Raw genomic sequence first — 22,361 nt, 5'->3', positions numbered from 1 at the left:
CACCGTTCCTAGGTGTTGGTACAGCGCCTAGCACAGCTCTTAGCACCGTTCCTACGTGTTTGTACAGTGCCTAGCACCGCTCCTAGGTGTTGGTACAGCGCCTAGCACCGTTCCTAGGTGTTGGTACAGCGCCTAGCACAGCGCTTAGCACCGTTCCTATGTGTTTGTACAGTGCCTAGCACCGTTCCTAGGTGTTGGTACAGCGCCTAGGTGTTGGTACAGCGCCTAGCACCGTTCCTAGGTGTTGGTACAGCGCCTAGCACAGCTCTTAGCACCGTTCCTATGTGTTTGTACAGCGCCTAGCACCGTTCCTAGGTGTTGGTACAGCGCCTAGGTGTTGGTACAGCGCCTAGCACCGTTCCTAGGTGTTGGTACAGCGCCTAGCACAGCTCTTAGCACCGTTCCTACGTGTTTGTACAGTGCCTACCACCGCTCCTAGGTGTTGGTACAGCGCCTAGCACAGCGCTTAGCACCGTTCCTATGTGTTTGTACAGCGCCTAGCACCGTTCCTAGGTGTTGGTACAGCGCCTAGGTGTTGGTACAGCGCCTAGCACCGTTCCTAGGTGTTGGTACAGCGCCTAGCACAGCGCTTAGCACCGTTCCTACGTGTTTGTACAGTGCCTAGCACCGCTCCTAGGTGTTGGTACAGCGCCTAGCACAGCGCTTAGCACCGTTCCTATGTGTTGGTACAGCGCCTAGCACAGCACCTAGGTGTTGGTACAGCGCCTAGCACCGTTCCTAGGTGTTGGTACAGCGCCTAGCACAGCTCTTAGCACCGTTCCTACGTGTTTGTACAGTGCCTACCACCGCTCCTAGGTGTTGGTACAGCGCCTAGCACAGCGCTTAGCACCGTTCCTATGTGTTTGTACAGCGCCTAGCACCGTTCCTAGGTGTTGGTACAGCGCCTAGGTGTTGGTACAGCGCCTAGCACCGTTCCTAGGTGTTGGTACAGCGCCTAGCACAGCGCCTAGGTGTTGGTACAGCGCCCGGCACCGCGGAGCCCTGCCCGAGCCGGGGTCGCTTGGTGCCAACCCCAGTGAGCAGCAGCCCCGGCCCTGACCACGGGCACAGCAAAGCCCCAGGCGGGATCCAGGCGAGCCTAGGAGAGCCCCGGCCCCGCCCAGGCTCTGCGGGGAGCACGGCCCCGCCCCCGCTCGGGCTACGCCGCGGCGTCCCCCGCCATTGGCCGACTCGCAGCGGCCCCGCCCCCGCCGGCAGTGGGCGGAGCCTCCGCCGCGCCCGCGCCGCTCGCGAGACTTGTGCGGCTCCCGCTGCCGCCGCCGCCGCCGCCAGCCTCCGCCGCCGCCTCGCCCGCTGCCTGCCGGGGCCCGGCCCATGGCGTCCGACAGCGACACCGAGGAGTTCTACGATGCGCCCGAGGACGTGCACCCGGGCGGCGCCTCCCCCGCGCCGTGAGTGCCCGCCCCCCCTCCCCGGAGTGCCGGGCCCCCCCGCCCCAGCGGGGCCCCCCACCGGAGTGCCGGCCCCCCCCCCCGGAGTGCCGGGCCCCTGTTCCAGCGCCCCCCCGCAAGCCCCCCCGCGCCGTGAGTGCTCGCCCCCCCCCGGAGTGCCGGGCCCCCGGCGCCCCCCCCGCCCCGCCGGGCCCCCCCGCCCCGCGGCCGCCCGCCAGCCGCCCCGCGCCGTGAGTGTCCCCCCCCGGAGTGCCGGGCCCCTGTTCCAGCGCCCCCCCGCCAGCCCCCCCGCGCCGTGAGTGCCCGCCCCCCCCCCCCGGAGTGCCGGGCCCCCGGCGCCCCCCCCGCCCCAGCGGGCTTCCCCCCCCCCCGGAGTGCCGGGCCCCTGTTCCAGCGCCCCCCCGCCAGCCCCCCCGCGCCGTGAATACCGGCCCTCCCCTCTCCTCCCCCCGCCCCCGCCGCCGGCAGTACGGCCCCTCCCCCCCCCCCCCCAGAGTAGGGCCCCATTTCCCCGGGCTTCTTCCCCTCAGCCCCGCCCTGCCCCCCCTTCCCCTTGCCCCTGCTGCCCCGGCCCTTCAGCTCCCCATTTACCGCCCGCTCCCCCCCCCCCCGTTGGGCCCTTCTGAAGGGGGGGGCGCCTGGGGCTCCCCCGAACTCCCGCCCCCGCCCGGTGCCCTCCCCCTCAGGCGGCGGGGGCTGGGGCGGCCCCTCCCCCGGGGGGACCCGTTCGCAGCGAGCGGTGCGCTTCCCTTTGCACCGCCCCAGCCCGGGGGGGGCCGGGTCCCCCGGGGCAGTCCCCTAGCTCCCCTGCGCCGCCGGCTGCCGGTGGGGAGATGCCGAAGGGTTTAGCCAAGCGTTTTTGTGAGGGAGGAAACAGCCCCAAGTCTTCAATCTGTTCGTCAGTGGGTGGGACGCCTCGGGTTCTTGGGGGAGTAGCTGGTGGTCACAGCTGGATGGCCCTGGGATGTTAGATAAGGATCTGACTTTACAAACTTTTAAAAATGTATTTTCCTAACTGAGGCTGCTTCCAAACTCTTCTGTCAAAAGGTCCTTTGTTCCTTGAAGAACCAGTCATGTTTGCTTTGGTGATTCAGATGTATGCAGTAGTAAAAACAAATGCAATAGAAATGGCTTCCTACAAAATAAAAAATGGGGTGAAATTAGCTATTTAAAAAAAAAAATTCCCTGCAATGTTTGCAAGTCAACCCTTGCAGCATGGTGCCAGTAGATGAGATCATGAAAATGGCACTGATTGGTTTGTATTCATTGTCCAAACTGAGAGAGAATCTGCATGTGAAAAGCAAATTAGATATTTATAAAGGTCATGGAAGGGTTAATAACCATGTAAGAATTAATAACATGAGTACTAGTTTTTAAATGCATAATTTTTAACTTCATAGTGTTCAATTTAAGGCCGCCTTATGAGCTGAGATGCAGAGCGTGAAAACAGTTTCGTGTTTATAAACACAGAGCTCATACCCAGGAAATACAGAGTTCTTGAGGCAAGCTACAGGTTTTGTTGACCTGCTTCGATATCATGTTTTATGCTTTTTTGTTACTTTTCTTTTATGTTGAACCTGGAGTTTAAGAATGCCTGTACACGCAAACAAGCCACGCAAGACTCTGCAATTTAGATGATGTCATCTTTCATTCTAGAATGTTTGTGCTACGTCATCTAGTTACTTATTTCATAGGATATACTCTTGCTAATGCTAGTTCAGTGTCTATTGTCTTGAATTAGAGAGGGTACCGTTATCAGTGTTACAGTTCAAACCATTACTGTTCAGTAAAACCAGGTTGCCGACAGTTGTAACCTCTGCTTGTTTGTATCGCGGGGTTCTTTTAAATTGCTACAGCTGCATACTGTTTGGAAAAACTCATAGGTCTTATAGGTTTGCTGTGCTTCAGAAACCGTTCTCTGCTACTGAAAACTTTAAGCATTTTTGTTCTACCAAAACCTATAAAGTTTTCATTTTTATCTTGAATATAAAAGCTCTTTAATTGGCTGCACTTGATTACACAATTGCTGTTGGGGAGAAAAATATCACACAGATGACAAATGGGAAATCAAAAAACTCTAACCCTATTCTTAATATCCATTACATATTTTTTTACATGCATATTGAGAATCGTCTCTATAAAATCATGTTTGTGTGCCCTGGCCAAGTAATGCATTGCCTTATATAAGGACAGAAATATTTTTATTACATCCAGTAGAAGTTGGTGGTAGGCATTACTTTTATATATAATCTAGGAACCACAGTGAACCATAGAAGTAAGGCAAAATCAATTATGTAGAAAATGAGGCTTTTTTTATGAAGTTAGTTTTATGCTATATGAACTACAATGTGCATGGTGCTTCATACCACGGATGTATACCAAATCTTTCTATAAACTGGTGTAGTGCTGTTCAGGCATTATAAACCATCTTATGGATTAAATAAAAATTTTATTTAAATGTAAAATCATAAAATGACCATCTGGAAATTAAGTGTATTATCTGCAGCAGGGGTAGTTGTGGCTTTAGCTAAGTAAGCTTTTATTACAGTTACTTGTCACAAACACCTTTTTTTTTAACTATATTTTAAATAGTTATTAGCTGGATCAGTTCTGTTTTGCACACAGTCTGAACCAAAAGCCGTGCTCCCTTTGACCTTGCAGTGGAAGACTTGTTGAAAGAGCAGTAAGATATGGAATCAATTCCATTTTTAAAACTTTGAGTTAGGGTTTTAGTTTTAACAGTCTGTATATCAACAAGCAGCCAGGTTCCAGAGCAAAGCAATTGATACTGAGTCCACTCTGTCTGCGCGCGCGCGCACACACCCATGTACTTTTGTCAAAGCTAGTGCATTCTGCAATATCAGCTTTTTACATGCACTCTGTCCTGGGCTATCTTAATGTCATAAAGAAGTATATTAGGGTTACTAGAGGGGGTCAACAAGCATGCGGACAAAGGAGATCCAGTGGAAGTAGTGTATTAGATTTTCAGAAAGCCTTTGACAAGGTCCCTCACCAAAGGCTCTGAAGCAAAATAAGCAGTCATGGGATAAGAGGGAAGGTTCTTTCATGGATTGGTAACTGGTTAAAAGATAGGAAACAAAGGGTAGGAGTAAATAGTCAGTTTTCAGAATGGAGAGAGGTAAATAGTGGTGTCCCCCAGGGATCTGTACTGGGCCCAGTCCTATTTAACATATTCATAACTGATCTGGAAAAAGGTGTAAACAGTGAGGTGGCAAAATTTGCAGATGATACAAAAGTACTCAATATAGTTAAATACCAGGCAGACTACGAAAAGCTACAAAAGGATCTCACAAAACTGGGTGACTGGACAACAAAATGGCAGATGAAATTTAATGTTGGTAAATGCAAAGTAATGCACATTGGAAAACATAATTCTAACTATACATATACAATGATGGGGTCTAAATTAGCTGTTATTACTCAAAGAGCTTTTGGAGTCATTGTGGATAGTTCTCTGAAAACATCCACTCAATGTGCAGCGGCAGCCAAAAAAGAGAACAAAATGTTGGGAATCATCAAGAAAGGGATAAATAATAAGACAGAAAATATCACATTGCTTCTATATAAATCCATGGTACGCCCACACCTTGAATACTACGTGTAGATGTGGTTGCCCCATCTCAAAAAAGATATATTGGAATTGGAAAAGGTTCAGAAAAGGGCAACAAAAATGATTAGGGGTATGGAATGGCTTCCGTATGAGGAGAAATTAATAAGGCTGGGACTTTTCAGCTTGGAAAAGAGGCAGCTAAGGGGGGATATGATAGAGGTCTATAACATCATGAGTGGTATAGAGAAAGTAAATAAGGAAGTGTTATTTACTCCTCATAATACAAGAACAAGGGGCCACCAAATGAAATTAATAGGTAGCAGGTTTAAAACACAAAAAAAAAATTTTCACGCAACGCACTGTCAACCTCTTGAATTCCTTACCAGAGGGTGTTGTGAAGGTCAATACTATGACTGGGTTCAAAAGGGAGCTAGATAGATTCATGGAAGATAGGTCCATCAATGGCTACTAGCCAGGGTGGGCAGGAATAGTGTCCCTAGCCTCTGTTTGCCAGAAGCTGGGATTGGGTGACAGGGCATGGATCGCTTAATGATAACCTGTCTGTTCGTTGCCTTTGGGGCACCTGCCATTGGCCACTGTCAGAGGACAGGATACTGGGCTTGATGGACCTTTGGCCTGACCCAGTGTGGCCGTTCTTATGCTCTTAGAGCTGGTATGTGATTTTTCTAATGTCACTAACCATGGTCATGCCTAGGCTGGATGTATAATTTAGTGGCCACCTTTAGGAAGCCTCTATAGAATAACTGGGAGACCTAGAGAATTACTGGTCTTACCCCATCTTGCTAATTTAGTAACCAGTTGCTGTATGATTTCCATGTAGAGCTGGTTGGAAAATTTTTGACAAAATGGGTTTTCATTGGAAAATGCTGATTTGTCAGAACTAAGGTTTTTTTTACAGGGACTTATCAGTTTTGGGAAGGTTTCTCTGGCCCAGATTGGATTCAAGAGAGACTGACCAATGTATAGTCAGTCCAGAATAGGCCATAGCCTGGTAGTTAGGGCACTCAAGTGGAATGTGGTAGATCCAGGTTCAAGTCCTTGTCTCCAATTTTTTGCAAAAATCTGTGAAAGATCTTGGATTCATCCCAATGCAGAAATATAAATTCTTGAAAAATTTTATGGGATGTAAAAACAGTTTCCCACCCAGCTCTAATTCCATCTCTATCATTAGGTAAGGAACATGCAAAACAGTAAAATAAAGGAGAAATATGATTTCTCACAATTTCTATGATCTGTCATTAATGTTTGTAATTAATACTTGGGCTCAGGAGTGCAAAACAGGAACTAATTTACATGGTGGAATACTCCAAATACATGGTTTTTCTTTAGCAGCAGGAAACAAGAGGCATAGCCTAATAAGTAGAACATGGGACTGAATTCTAATCCTCTTACTGATATGGTACCTCTGGCCTTGGACAAGTCACACAACCTTTCTGCTTTGCTGTCTGAAAATCAGGGATTATACTGCCTGCCCAGGTCACAGGAGTGTTGTGAAGACTGTTTTAAATAAGCTTTAAAGTGCTAAGTATTATTACTAGCAAAACCAAGTATGATTTGTTAACTAGCTGTATTTTCAAATAATATTCCCACTGTATTTAGCAGTCAAAATGCCTGCCATTATGTTTGACCCTCTCTGGGCACAAATAATTTAGAATTAATTGTAACATCTTTTGAAATTGGGCCCACTCCATCTGGCTCACACAGCATTTTTTGTTGCTACCTATATGATTCACGTGCTTCTGAGGTTGGATAAACATATTTTGTTTTAGGTAGTGTTCTGCTGTCCCTGTTGCTCTTGGAGATTTCTGTGCATGTGGGAGGAACAGTATTTGAGTTGAGATCCACCAAAGAAATACTGAGAGCGTAAGAACTGATTGGAGGCTCTTCCCATTCAGGGTATGTCTACACAGCAGCTGGGAGTTGTGGTTCCCAGTGCAGGTAGACATCTATGCACTAGCTCTGCTTGAGCTAGCACCTAATCATAGCAGTTTGGCCGCAGAAGAAGAGGTTAGCAGAACCATTCAGTACGAACATACAACGCCCAGGTAGTTCCTCTGATGCTTTGTTGGAGTTCTCTGCTCAGCATAATGAGTCCTGTGACAGCTTCTGAAGACTGATACTTCAGGCTATTTTTCTTGCTAATCTTTGCTAAAAACTTTTTCATGACTTAGTTCATTTGATCCTTGGAAAGAACTTTAACACACTTACACACAAAATATTCTGCAGTGCTTTACAGATCTAAATGTGTACGTATATCCTTCAGCATGGTGTGTGTGGGTGTGTGTATTTAACAACTTTAATGTGTCATACCTGAATTTTTTTAAAATGTTGTTACTAATACAACTTTCTGTGCTTATAAAGGTCAAACATAGCATAAAGTTGGGCCTGATGTGAACAAAAGTGGACAAGTAAATGGTCACTGCTGAGTCTGACTTAAACACAAACGTGAATTTAACAACTTAACAAAATAGAGGTTTAATGGAAGCAGACACATCACGTCTGTCTATACAAATGGCAATGTTTTAATGCCACTAACTTACCCACTGGGACAGCTATATTTAAATCCTCTTGTAAAGCTGTGCAGAACTTTGTGATTTTATTGCCTTTCCAGTAGACCGTATCTCTTGTTTTTTAGCCTTCTTATCAAATAGGACATCAACATTAGATAAATTTACTCCATGTCATCAATAACATGTCATATCAAGTTGACATATTGACCTTTTTTATATGACCTAATGTACTTAGTCAATTTAGGAATGCTTTTATTTACATCTTGCTTATATGACTAGATTTTTAAAAATTGTTTAAAAACCTGTGTAAGTGTAACAGACCTATGTAAATGTTATATACAACGAGAGAGAGAGTGGCTGTATACTTTCATGTTCCATTTTTTAATAGCATATCAGTAAGGGCAATATCCTCATATCGGGGGAAATGACTTAACCTCCCACCCCAAAATAGTTAATTTAGACATTGCAAAACATTCATGAGCACCCGTATCATTGCTGGGACAGACCTTTTCACAGTTCCTTTGTATTCTGTTTCTGCCAAGAGTAGGAATACATTTGAAGAGGGTTGGAGTTGTCCTTGGGGAGCATGACTTGGTCTGATTAACTGCATGTTCATTCATACACGTGCATTCAAACCCCAGGCTCAAAGTTAGGATGGTATTCCAGTGCTTCTGAGGGGAGACCCATCAGTATATGCAGGATTTATTAACAAAAAAAAGTTAGTGTTTATGGTTACAGGGATATGTTCTGAACATGAACCAGAGTCGTGCTGTCTTGCTGAGACAGCAGACAGAAGGTCAAACAGTAGCTCAGATACGTAGACTACACCACTTATATCAGTTGAATATTGACTCTCAAGTTTAATAGTGGTTTAAATGTCATTGCTAACAATTTCACTTCTGAACATGTCAGCAAAATAAGACTGACTTTAGAGGTGGGAAAAATGTATTAGGCCACCTACTTCTTTCCCTGAGGCCTGAATAAGATTTTCCCAATGTGTGTGTTCTCATGGCTTTTTCCAGACTAATTAGAAATGGCTCAAGCAATGTGGTTTCCATCATATAGCTAAGAAGACTGATCTTTAGAAGTTTTCCTGAGCCTAATTCTTTTTTTCCTAAATTAATACCATTATTCTTAGTTTGATCCCAGTGCTGAAGATGAAAGGATGTAAAGAGGGGAAAAAGCTACCTGTGGAAGGGGTGTTATAAATTGGGCATTGGTTTTCAGTTTGACACCTGTGTGGACTGCACACCCCACTACACAGGTGACAGTTCTTGTTGCTGAGTGCTTGCAGTGTAATCTCTGCAAAAGTTTGGTTTGGTCAGATTGCCGTAATAGCCTCAGGTTAGGTTTTTCACTGTTAAGGGTGTCCGTGTGTAAGTGTCTAGCTAAAACTTGGAGCTGATGGAAGAAATATGTGTAAATCAATAAACTTAACGTTTGATTGTTTCATATAACCAGCTCCTTCCCTCAGTTCGCTGGGCCTTGGGGAGCAGTGGCTTTAGCACTGCTCCCCTACTTGAACTGGACTTTGACATTAATTTCTGTCATTACCAATGAAACTTAGTCTAGTGACAACCACTGGTGTTTGAAAACCCTTTAAGTTTTGATGGTGGAGAAGAAAACACCCCAAGTCCTACTTGTGATTAAATTGTGTTGCTAAGCTAGAATTCTTTAGATCTAATAACTTAATAAAGATGAGTTCAAGCTATTTATTTTTCACTTGTGAGCTTGCTTGGTGTGTTAATTTTGTTTTTGAGCTCTAAATCTTAGTGTAATGGAAGGGCTATTGTATTGCCTAGAATGCCTCATGTAGCTTTTAAAAAAATGGTCTGGACTAAGGTATAAGCAGAATAGCTTTGAGGAATAGCACAAAGTTTCTGTTTTATTGTTGAAAATATCGGAGTAGTTATTTTTAGAGCTGTTTGTTTAAGCAGCTGTCAAGCTTCTTATTGCAGTACTATGTAGGAGTAGTTTGTATTTTGGAGAATGGAAAACTTGTTTTTCCACATCTGGCAGCACTGTTGGGCAGGCTGGGTTTAAACACCCCATACTGCTGCTCTTATTGATAGGCCAACTTTTCTGCAGATGTCTTCACTTATGATTTGGGAGGAGCATCTAACATTCCACAAAAGCCAGTAATTGGGATGTATGACTCTGAAGCACAAAGCCAGCACTTCAGGGAAAGCAAAAATACAAGAGGAGTCTGAGTATGCAAGGCCATTATTACACTGTAAATTCTTCAAAATAGTGACTTGATTTGGTATTTTTATCTGTTGCGTAGTGATATTCATAGTAACAGCATAAATGATTTTAACAGGAATCACAATTAGCAATAAGAAAAGGAGTACTCTTGGCACCTTAGAGACTAACAAATTTATTTGAGCATAAGCTTTCGTGAGCTACAGAATGCATCCGATGAAGTGAGCTGTAGCTCACGAAAGCTTATGCTCAAATAAATTTGTTAGTCTCTAAGGTGCCAAGAGTACTCCTTTTCTTTTTGCAAATACAGACTAGCACGGCTGCTACTCTGAAACCTGACTATTAGCAAGGAGGATTTTGTATGACTACGCTATTGTGCATAGTCAGTTGAATCTCACTTATGGGCTGCATACACTGGTGGCAGTGTTACTTGAAAACCTTACTATTCCCTCAAAAAATAATATTATGACTCATGGCTTTTAAAATCTTGTGGCTGTCATTTTGTTTAACACAATTTCAAGAAAAACCTTCTGATTGCAGCCAAATGTTAAGTGATGTCCTTAAAGAATTGTCTACTCCAATATCACTAAGACCCTGTGTGCATAGGAATATCTTTCAAAAATTTCCCACCACTGATGATAGTGGTTCAATTTTCTGTTAGCAATTTTGTGGAATGCAACTGCTGCTGTTTTAAGCACCATGTTGTCTTAACACTCAACTGGGGTCATCTCAGACCTCATTTCTTGCTTTGCATGCAACCGTGAATATCTTAAACAATGTCCACTGTGATTTATGTGGCAGAGTACAGGAACCTAACAGTAAGGATAGACTGGGTTTGATGACTGCAGACTCAGGAAACCCAACCAGTCTGGGAAGTATTGAGTTAAAATGGATGTAACATTTCTAATTCTCTGTGTGAGAAATCTATTGAGATGAGTTTGAAAGTGCTGGTCAGTATATGAAGTAAAAAAACGAGGAGTACTTGTGGCATGTTAGAGACTAACAAATTTATTTGGGCATAAGCTTTTGTGGGCTAAAACCCACTTCATCGGATGCATGCAGTGGAAAATACAGTAGGAAGATATATATACACAGAGAACATGAAAATGGGTGTTGCCGTACCAACTGTAACGAGATCAATTAAGGTGGGTAATAGTTTGTGATTCTATACACTCTTCTATGACAAACATCAGTTTTGCCTCCCAACACCGCTGTGGGATGTGTTATCTCCATTTTACAGACAAGGAGGCTGAAGCATAGAGTAAGTGACCTGCCCAAAGTTGCTCCCACCTCTCCTGCTGTGTTCTGCACACTTTTCAGGCCTTGTCGCTCCCTTTGTCACCTCATCCCACTCTCGCCTTTGTGCTTCTTGACGTGCTGCTCCTTATGTCTGGAATGGCATCTGCAAGTGTATCAGAATTTGTAACTTGCCCACTATATAATTGCTCAAATTTTTTCTTTTAACCTTTGTCTCTCCTTTCCCTTGCCCTTCCCTTTGTCATCTTGTTGTGACCTAACTTCTATTGTAAGACTGAACTTTTCAAAGGAGACTTGGGCTTCCAACTCCCATTGCGAGTCAGTAGGAGTTGGATGCCTAAGGCCCCTCTGACAATCCGTCTCAACTCCCTTGGGAAGCATCATGCAAAACAATGGTGCTATGTAAATGTTTAATATGGATAAAAATCCATACAAGTAATTGCATAGAATGCAATTTATCCTGGGGATTTAAGTGCTAAACTTGCCCTTCCGGATTGGGGACTTCAGTAACATTAAATATTCTAAACCAGATGTTTAGGGAGCTAAGGCATTCCCTCTAGCTGAGCCTATATGCTTCATTGCCAAAGTATATCTTCTTTCATTTTATTTGTAACTATGCTTCTGTGATGGGACATATGGAGAGAGTCAGTCTCTCAGATAACTGGGTCCTGGACTGAGTCCTGGACCATGTCATCGCCTATGAGAACATCTGCTCAGTGTGCAGCTAGGGTCAAAATGCCTAGATGATAGGCTGTATTAACAGAGAATAAAACTGAAAATATTGTAATGACCCTATATAAACAGATGAAATGCCCTTATCTGGACTACAGTTTTTAGGTTTGGTCACCCCCTTTGAAAAAGGGTATAGTGATAAAAGGGGTTCCAAGAATGGCAATGAAGAGTAATAGAGACATGAAGATTTTCAGGAGAGGAAAGTGATTCAGGCTCTTCAGTTCAGAGAAGAGGCAAGTGAGATGGTAGAGATAATGAATTGTATAGATAGGGTAATAAACGCCTGTGAGGGACTTTATCTCATACCATGAGAAAAAGGCGTCACCCAATGAAATGAAACAGTAGCAGACTTAATACTGATAGGGGGATACTTCTTGTGATCTACACACAAGAAACTTGGAACTTCTTGTTACAGGAGATTGGGGTGGAGCATAGTAGGATTTTAAAAAGGGATTTGACTTCCATGGACTATAAAATATCGTCTGTTACATTAACTAGGTAGGGTAAATATTTGAGGGTTTCAGCGCTCATGCTTTTAGGATGTAAGCCAACCACTAGTTTTCTGGGGTTACTAACTATCCCAAGGCTATTCTATTTTTGGAGTTTTAATCTTTGAAGCATCTCGTACTTACCATTATTAGAGACTAGGTAAAACGCTGATGTGACATGTATGGGAATTCCTTTGTTCCTATACTTATTTTAACCAGTATCTAAAACTGCACTCAGTGAAGAGGTAGCCAGTGCAGTGTATGGTGCATTAATTATATCCTTGTACTTGCTCGCCCTTCCTGAGACAAGCTTCTTTGTTCTCTATCAACTGACATTTCCAAATGTTTTTCAAGGGTAGTCCGGTAGAGTGCGTAGGAGTGATGTATCCTTGTGATTACAAAGGTGTAGACTACTGCAGTAAGATCTGCAGATAGAGGCTGCAATTATTCCTACCAGCCATAGGTCATAGGAAGGAGGAAAACATTACATGTCATTGGTGTCACATGGAAATCAAAGAGCAGCAGTGGATATGATGACTGGACTGGGCTGACTGAGGTCAAACATATACCTCCTGTACAAGATGGTCTTGTGGCTTCAGTCCAGTCCTCTGTTTCCCTCTTCCTTCCAGCCTCATCTTCCTCTTACCTAGGCTTCCCATCTAGTGTCCCATCACCAGCCGTTGGAGAGATTTGCTACTAGCCGTCGCAGATTAGCTACATGCCATTGTAGGCACCGCTTGCCATACCATCACCTCCATAAACTTATCAAACTCAATCTTGAAGCCAGTTAGGTTTTTTGCCCCCACTGCTCCCCTTGGAATGCTGTTCCAGAACGTCACTCTGACAGTTAGAACCCTTCGCCTAATTTCAAGCCTAAACTTGTTGATGGCCAGTTTATATCCCTTTGTACTTGTGTCCATATTGGCACTTTCCTAAAATAGCTTTTCTCCCTCCCTGGTATTTATTCTTCTGATGTATTTATAGAGAGCCATCATATCTCTCTCAGCCTTCTTTTGGTTAGGCTGAACAAGCCAAGCTCCTTGAGTCTCTTCGCATAAGACAGGTTTTCCATTCCTTGAAGCATCCTGGTAGCCCTTCTCTGCACCTGTTCCGGCTCAAATTCCTCTTTCTTAAACATGGGAGACCAGAACTGCACATAGTATTCCAGATGAGGTCTCACCAGTGCCTTGTATAATGGTACTAACACTTCCCTGTCTCTACTGGAAATACCTCCCCTAGGACTGCATTAGCCTTTTTCATAGCTACATCACCTTGGCAGCTCATAGTCATCCTGTGATGAACCAAAACACCCACGTCTCTCTCCTCTTGTCACTTCCAACTGATATGCCCCCAAGCTAATAGGAAAAAAATCTTCTGGTTAGTCCCTAAATGCATGACTTTGCACTATTAAATTTCATCCCATTTCTATTACTCCAATTTACAAGATCATCCAGATCTTTTTGTATGATGTTCCAGTCCTCCTCTGTGTTAGCAATACCTCCCAACTTTGTGTAATTTGCAAATTTTATTAGCGCACTCCCACTTCTTGTGCCAAGGTCAGTAATAAAAATGTTAAATAATATTGGTCCCAAGACCAGTCCCTGAGGAACTGCAGTAGTAACCTCCCTCCAGCCTGACAGTTCACCTTTCAGTATGACCCACTGTAGCCTCCCCTTTAACCAGTTCCTTATCCACCTTTCAATTCTCATTAATCCCCATCTTCTCCAATATAACTAATAATTTCCCATGTGCAATTGTACCAAATGCCTTACTGAAATCCAGGTAGATTAGATCAACTTGATTTCTTAGACAAAGGAAATGCAGTAATCTTCTCAAAGAAGGTGATGTATCATTGACAATGCAGGCCTAAATGTCTCCTGTTTTCACTTGCACTGAATTTGTCACGAAGCTGTTCAGTGGTGAAGACGTTAATCTTCATGAAGTCTCCACTCTTAGCTTGACAGTCTACTAGCTTGGAGCTGCCCAATAAGGGGAAACAGGGAGGAGGAGGCCTTCTGTAGCCTGGTCAGTTTTAGGATGAATAGGTAGGTTGAATGGATGCAAGAGCAAGTTCTGTAGGAGGCAGCTGGTATTTTCAGTTTTAGATATTCTAATAAACTGGTTATGTTTGTGGCTGTCCCACTGGCTCATTCTTTGACTCCTGCTTTGCCTATTAAACCCTTTTTGTTTAGGTGTAGTGACGATGGCAGTGATATAATAACTTAAGCTACTCTCTAAACATTTCATCTGTATTTAACTGAAAATCAGTTTTGTTGGAAAGAATTTTTATGAAATCTGTTACGCGGGGCTGAGCCTCTAACTGCTAAATATCAGATAATGGGATTATAGAGCTGATAAATTTCCTGGAGGAATATCAGATTATATTCAACAGCACATTCATAACAACAGTATTCATTTGCCTTATGCTTTTGTTTAGTACATGACATTTCATTGTTAATATAGCATAAAGAGACTTCCTAATTGAATTTTTCATGATGGCTCAAACTTCTATAATTGATTAATATTTGTACCAAATAAATTTCATGTCTTCCGTACATGTATTTATGAAATTGCTGCTGTTCAGATACAGAATTTGTAAAATCAGTGTCTGATGAAATAGAATGGATAGTTAATTTTAGGGGGCTGGAAAAGAAGGAACCCATTACAGAACAATATTAACAAAACCTCTTATTGGTAAAGGTGCCTACTAACAAGTTTTTTTTGTGATTGTACTTGTTACGCTGAGTTATAAAGGCTTAAAAATGTGACCCACTCATGCCCTGGAGGGACAAGTTCTGACATTAATTAATAATTGAAACGAAGTACACACAAGCCTAATGAACAGGTTTTTTTATTCTTAGTGCACCACAGATTGCTCTGAGAATTATGCCACCACAACCAAGAACCATTATGGCAGATCTGAATGCCTTATTATGTTGAATAGATGCCACAGCAACAAAAAAATTTTATCTTTAATGTGACTTTTATTCAGTAGCCTTATCAAATACTTGTTGTGTTATACCTTGTGATACCTTTGACATTCTTATTGTATTGTCTTTGTAGGCATTCTGTACGCTTCAGTAATACATCAGAAGTGGAAAATAATTAAATGGAACTTGTGTGTGTTTTCCCGAGAAACTGCAATTAATTATTTTGAATCTAAAAAAATCTACCCACGGAAGGCGGGAAGAATTAAATTGGTTTACTGTACTACTTACTTCATATAACTAGTGAAGGAATGTGAGGGGGGTGTTTCCCTGGTGTGTGTCCTTGCTTAGAAATAATCAATGTTAGCACTGATAGTTACATACATATATAACTCTGTTTAGTATTACTTTGTAAGAGGTAGGGTGTCCGAAATATCTTTGGCCAGAATGGTCATTTAGATTGTAAGTTCTTCAGGGGAGGGACTGTCTACTGTTGTGTTTGTACAGTGTTTAGCATAGTGGCCCCCCATTCTTGGTTGGTCCTTGTACACTACCACAATAAACATGTTTAATAATAATATTAAGGAACAAAATACTTCTTAAGATTTATGGCTGTAGTGACATGGTACTGCGTATGTCAATGCTCCTTTCTCCTTTTCAACTTAAAATCAAGGGGTTATAGTACAAAGTCCTACTAATTGGAAATACAAAGTGGTTAAGGATAGCTGCTGGGAAGAGGGAGTGAGGGAGGAGAGGGAAGTGAGTGAGTGAGCATCTTCCCAAGCAATATGTTAAGAATAGCAGTAAAAGGCACATACTGATATTTGAGTGAAGTATTGATTTATTGACCTGAACACCTTGGTCAAAATTTACTTCTAGTAATTGTACATCATAATCACTGAAATAAGTTACTATCTATATTACTACAAATATTCTGTATATCTCTGGAAATCTCTCTCCAATGCACAGATGAATTTCAAAAGCATATTGTTTTTTCCTATTAAAGAGATGCTGTCAACTTGAAATCTAGCCAATTTTTAAAAAGAGCTGAAAGTAGTTTTGTGTACTGTACCTTACTTTAATAATAATAATAAAAAACGCCACAGAAATCCCAGTCCATTCTTTGAAGGGCCTTCTTAACTAAAAGCAAAAACTTGACTGAAGTAAGCCGAGTAAATATTTTTCTCTGACCTTTCAGTTTATTTTTTTAGTTGTCTCTGGTGTAACAATGGTAGTCTTTTTAAAAACGAACCAAAAAAAGATGGTAATTACTTGTTTTTCAAGTTGATAGTGTCCCTTGAAACTGTCATTCTGGAAAAAAGATGAAGAAAAGGGTCTGGAAAAAACTGTTCTTAGGTCTTGTCTACAATAGAAAGGATTGGCTGATATGGCTGTACCAGCAAACCCTCCTAATGGAGTTGCAGCTTTTACTGCCAAGAATTCTTCTGCAGGTGTTATGCCAGTTTCTTGAATTAAATAAGCTATTACCAGCAAAATAACTCTTTTGCAGGCATAACTATGTTTACAATGGGGCTTTTGCTGGCACAGCTAGATTGGTTTAGGGATGTAATTATTTTTTTTCACACTCCTAACTGACATAACTAGGCCTAATCAATTAGCAAGCAAGGATTTGATGATGTATGTGGTTCATCAAAGGTGTGGTCACTGATCTCTGCAGCCAGTTAAAATTCTTGAGCAGTCTTTTTACTGTTGCTTCAAACTTTGATACTCTCATTGGAGGAAGCAAACTATGGGCAAACAGCCCATAATAGGCAGAGGTTATGGTGTATGTAACTTTAAGGGCCCTGAAGTCAAAACACTGACGCAGCACTATTCAATATAAGAGTATCTTCTGGAACACCAAAAATCAAGAACAGGTTCAGGAATTTGGGTACATTGCAGAAGTAAAATAAACCAGTGAACTTTCCATTGCTGTCAGCCTGAAGTATTTTTAAACCAGTGACTTGAAGATGAATAGCTCTCTGGTGCCCAATCCCTTTCTCTAATTAGGTTTATTAGAAGTTGCGCTTCAGATTGGAAGCTAATGTAGCTCTCTGGCTCTGAATGTAAACTTCCAGAGGCCAATTGTCCAAGCTGCTTGTCTCAGTCCTGTGGCTGGTGGGAAGGTGTTCTTATCACAGTCCATGCTAGTTGGAACTCTTGGTTGCTGCCTTTATGGAGAGGCTGAAGAATGAATGGACTTGTCAGAGATGACACACTCTGGGCTAAGGCACTTGACTGCTGTCTCTTGGAGTTTGCACTACTTTTCCTTTTAATGAGGGCTTCAGTTTTCAGTGATGCTTCTCTGTCATCTTTCATGAGCAATAACTCTATTAAAATCCCTCTGATTAGAAATGATAGCCACAGAGATGGGATAGCATCAGTTTTATAGAAGGGATGGAGGGCAGGAGAATCCTATTTCGGTTCTTAGAAATTGCTTTTGGCTGAGCATTTCAAAGGAGATTTAGGGAGTTATTTTCCCAGCTGCTGTCAAATTTCAAGTGACAATTGAGCATTTAACTCCCTTCAGCTTCTCTGAAAAGTCTTCACTGTGAGTGTTGAGGAACCTGTGGTATAATCACTTGGTCTTCGTGTAGAAGAGGCAGACACAATATTTTTAAACTGAAAATTCAGAGTAAACCACCAGTTTAGAGAAGACCTTTGTCATTGTGATTTTTGTGTAGTGAAACTTCCACTAAATTATCAAGGGAAGGATTCATTTTTGGAGCTTTGGGATTTTTTTGCATACTTTCATCTAAATCTTTTTTCCTTTTTTTCTAGCAGGTCACCGACAAAAGTTGGGTCCGATGTATTAAAGGTGTGTCTCTCTTTATATAATCTTAAATGTTTGTAATTTGACAAATGATTATGTAACATGCCTGACCTTAAGTCCATAATATTGGGTCATATTATATAGTTGCATGCGTAGGCAGAAAATGGCAAACTAAGGATGAAGCTTTTTCCCAAATCATACTTTCCTTGTTGTGGGTTTGTTGACGTTTTATGCTTCCACTTTTATTAAGTTTAAACTTTTCTTGTTTCCTTTGGCTTAAAAAAAAAAAGAAAAGAAAAATGGACCCGCATGCTTTGACTAAAGAGCTAATAAATGGTATCCTTAAATTTGCAGAGTTTTTAATTACTCAAAAAGTATGTAGAGGAACTGGACCCATCTTTTTTTTGTTTTATATTCAGATACAGGAGTATGTCAGAGTTTTGGTCACCTTGATTATATTGACTTATTTCAAATCATTGACTAAAATTTCTATTTGTATTTTGGTGACAGAAGGCAGTAAAGTGTTTTATGCTTCAAAAGCTACCACTTCAGGTTACATGAAAGCAAAACTCTAAATTTAGCTTATCGAGGCAGCATCACCACTTCCCACGCAGGTAATTAGTATGCTGTTTCTCTGCACAATGACAGTGCAGCTGAACCTCTGGCATTTATTAAGTAGGTCAGGAATTGGTATATGTACGGATACAATTCATTATACGGGTTGGGAGAAGGACCAAAGGCGACGCTATGCAATAATCTTTTATGTGGAGTAAAGCAGGACTGGCATTTTCTGTCCCAGAAGTGCTGGGTAATCCGTAGTGAAAATAGAAATATTTTGATTCATCAACAGTGGTAGAAAGTAAGTCATAACACTGTCCCACAGATAACAGCATATCTTTATTCATTCCACTGTAATGTGATTTAGGAGGAGAGATTTAGAAAAGTCATTGACTTAATTCTGTCATTACATTTATAGGTGTCTCACCTGATATCCTGCTTTAATTTCAACGTCTCCTTGACAATATGGTGTTAAATGTCTAAACTTTTCAGTAAATGTAGTTCCATTTAATTCTGACAGAAAGTAGTATGTGGATGTGGATTGAGTTGGATTCCATGTATCACTGGCTAAACTTTGAGTGAGAATATTTGGCTATAATCTAAATTTTTAAGTATATGCAGTGGCTGGGCACTACTGTTAGTTGCTTATGGGGTCCTCACCATGTTACTAATTTTCATTTTTCATTAAGGAGTATCTTCCTAAATCACTTCACCTTCAAAAGTCAGCCTTGTATAAAAGCAGACTATCAGTTTCACCACTTGGTACCATTATCAGTTCATTAAACTTGTGACCAGCCGTACAGTTGAAGGAGTTTGGGATCTTTCACAAGTCCAAAGTCTACTGTGTTAATGTCAACAAAAGTGGAAATTAATCTAGCAAGCTTGTTGAGGCACGGACTACAGTGGGATGTATTTGTGTCAAAATGTGTTTGCTTCTTGTCACCTTGTCAGTATGCATTTGAATAGCCTAAATTAAAATGTTGTAGGAGTTTATTATATGATGTCTTGTCACTAAGAGTAATTAGAAAAAGTACATTAAAATATACAAATATTTCTGTTATGGGGAAAATGCCTATATACTCTCCTGTTGAGTAATATTGCTCATTAATTAATTTTTGATAGAATAACGGCAGGTGCTTCTTTATTGTATATTAATGCACATTTCTGGGCCAACACTTAAATGTGTGTGCCTAAAGTTAGGGTTTCAAAAGGCAGCTGAGCTCCGCTGAAGTCACTGGTAACTGCTGAGCGCTCAGTAACCTCTGATGTGTAACCAAGCTGATTTGGGAGCTTGAAATCAGGCTCCTACTTTTCAAGAATTTGCCCTTATTTTCTAACTTTTCCAATTCTGATTGTTGGCGTGTATTATAGACAATTCTCCCTGTTCCTTCTCCGGCCATAAACATGTTGACTTCTGATTTTTAACTGAGATTAGTTAAGGGGTTTAATTGTAGACCAAACTGGCTCTCATTCAGCGGTTAAAATTTGGTCTGATATTACAATTTTTTGACAAACTTGATATTGCAGTAAAAGCTTTGTTATCCGGCATGTTGTGGGAATGGGGGGTGCCAGCCAGTTAACTAAGAGTTATACTTACCAATGGATTACCAATTTTCAAAGAATTGGAATACAATAAAATGAGTAAACATTCCTATTCTTGCCCTTTACAAGATGTGGACAAATATCTATTTTCTGTTTTAATGTCAACACAACTCTCTTAGGCTTCTCTCCTTTGCTTTTCACTGGTATTTTGGATGCTATAATGGTGGTGATATTTTACGATAGACACAGGACAATACACCAAGTAATAAACCAACCAATCGCAATGGCGGATGCAAACAGAACAGCATTCAGCTCTTCTTGGCTAAGCCCTACTGCTCTCGGAAATACTCGGGTTCCGAATAGCTCCGGCATTGGTCCTGGTTACTAGATGAAAGATTTGTGTTGGGAGGTATCAGAAATGCCCGTTTCTCGACCTTTGCAGTTGGTAAAGTGCCGGATAGCACAGCTTTTACTGTACTAGGTTACTAAAATCTAGAAAAAACAGACCAAATCTGCTTGCAAATTCATACCAGAATGGTTGTCATTTCAAATCTTTATCAAGGTACAGTAGTCTGCAAAATAAAGGGCCTCAGCCTCTGTCAAGAAACAATAAATATTGAGGTGCTGTAAAATGCAAAGTGCATGTACATGTTAATATATATGAAATGTCAGAAATCTTTTCACTTTGGCTCTGAATTCCAGATGAAAACTTCTAACAGTTCGAAGGCTTAATGAAATAAGAGGCCTGGATGGGGATGGGAGGGAGCGCTGTTCAATTCACATGAAAATCACTGCTTCCTCGTTTGCTCTGTCTTCAGACCAGAGGCGTAGAATAGCGTTGACTGCATCCGAGTTCAGAGAATCAAGTGTGTTCATTTTACATTGGCCTGCCTTCGTTTTACCTCTTTGCAGGTTAATCATTAAATTAATGGCTTGTCAGATGACTCTTCTCAGCCAGTCGTGCGCCAGGATTTGTCTCTTCTGTGTAAGAATAGCTGATACTGGCCTTTGCCTGTGGGTTTGGGCTTTCAGTGCCACTCTTTCTTTTTTTCCACACCATTGTAAGCCATATAGTATGTGAGTTGCAGAGTATCTAAAAGCTTACGGATCAGCATATGATCAATATTCTGTCAGCTCAAATGAAAACTAGCTTTTTTTGTCCACTTAGTGGTGTTGAAGAGGAGAGAGTGAATTCCTAATAAATTGCAATAGCAGATGTGTAAGGAACACTTCGACTGATTATACTGGAAAATTGATGTCATTATCTTTTTTCTATTCCTGAAAAATGTTCATTTTTGCTCCCTGGATTAAGCTTGAACAAATGGTGGTGGTCTCCTGAAAATACTGCAGAGAATGCCATATCAGAACAGCCAGTAACTATTTAGAAATGCTGTTCAAAATGTAATGACTATAATTAACTCGAATAGCATATTTAAATTAAAGAAATACTTTTTCTATTGGTCATTTTTTTTGTCATTGTATGAAAAGTCAACACTTTTAACGTTCAGTTGTAGGTCTTTACCCAATCTCTAAAATGTTCAAAATTAAGGTTAGTTACTTGACCTAAATAAGTGGCTAATATTTTAGAATTGGGTTCCAAATGTTTGCTTTAAGTTTTAGTGTATTTAATACACTTAATATATAACTTCGTTGTGTCAATTACACTGTTTTCATGGAGCTGCTGCTATGTAAACTTGCTAAAATTTATGCTACATTGTACTTTCTTGGCTAAGTGTGACTGGGGGTGAAACAAGGTGCTCTAAGGGTTGCAATGTATGTTTAAGATTTGCTCATAAAGTTAAAATATAACCAGTGGAAATGCTATTCAGATGAATGGTGCAAGATGCAAACTGCCCTACCTGTGAAAGTATTTTCTAACCACAACATTTCTTATTTTTGTAACAAGCAAATATCCCATATTTGTGATCCCATAAGGATCACACTTTTTTTTTTTTTTAGAAGGTTAGGGTTGGAACGGACCTCAGAAGGTCATCTAGTCCAACGCCCTGCTTGAAGCAGGACCAATCCCCAATTTTTGCCCCAGATCCCTAAATGGCCCCCTCAAGGATTGAACTCACAACCCTGGGTTTAGCAGGCCAATGCTCAAACCGCTGAGCTATCCCTCTCCCCAATGACTTAATGACTTTCATTTTAGGGTGGAGCAGTTTTGTCTGTCTGTGGAGTGGTAAACAATTGCTTAAGTATTTTCTTGTTTGTGTTCATTAAACTTCGTAATGAAATGAGTGTAATATACTGTTCTGCAGTTTCATTAGATTCCAAAAGCATCTGAGTGAACATACCTTTGTATTTAGCTGTATTAACTAGTATTGCTATGCCAGGTGTTAAGCAGTTATAATTAGGACAGAAT

The 22,361-nt window shown here is 41.6% G+C and overlaps 1 protein-coding gene across 2 annotated transcripts in view; it reads left to right on the top strand.

Annotated features, from left to right (window-relative positions):
- Positions 1–1,195: 1,195 nt before the first annotated feature.
- The window catches only part of WDR44 (WD repeat domain 44), a 60,381-nt gene continuing 39,215 nt past the window's right edge, over positions 1,196–22,361 (top strand). The window contains exons 1-2 of one of the 2 annotated variants that reach the window (XM_037908274.2): positions 1,196–1,412; positions 17,905–17,938. In XM_037908274.2, the coding sequence (XP_037764202.1) occupies positions 1,336–1,412; positions 17,905–17,938 (111 nt within the window). In that variant the 5' untranslated portion in view covers positions 1,196–1,335. Of the gene's footprint in view, positions 1,413–17,901; positions 17,939–22,361 lie in introns of both variants that reach the window. The other variant, XM_037908273.2, reaches the window with a different exon arrangement.

This window comes from Chelonia mydas, chromosome 9 (genome assembly GCF_015237465.2).
Source record: "Chelonia mydas isolate rCheMyd1 chromosome 9, rCheMyd1.pri.v2, whole genome shotgun sequence".
In the NCBI taxonomy this organism is placed as follows: domain Eukaryota; kingdom Metazoa; phylum Chordata; order Testudines; family Cheloniidae; genus Chelonia; species Chelonia mydas.
This window is presented reverse-complemented; position numbering and strand designations above follow the sequence as displayed.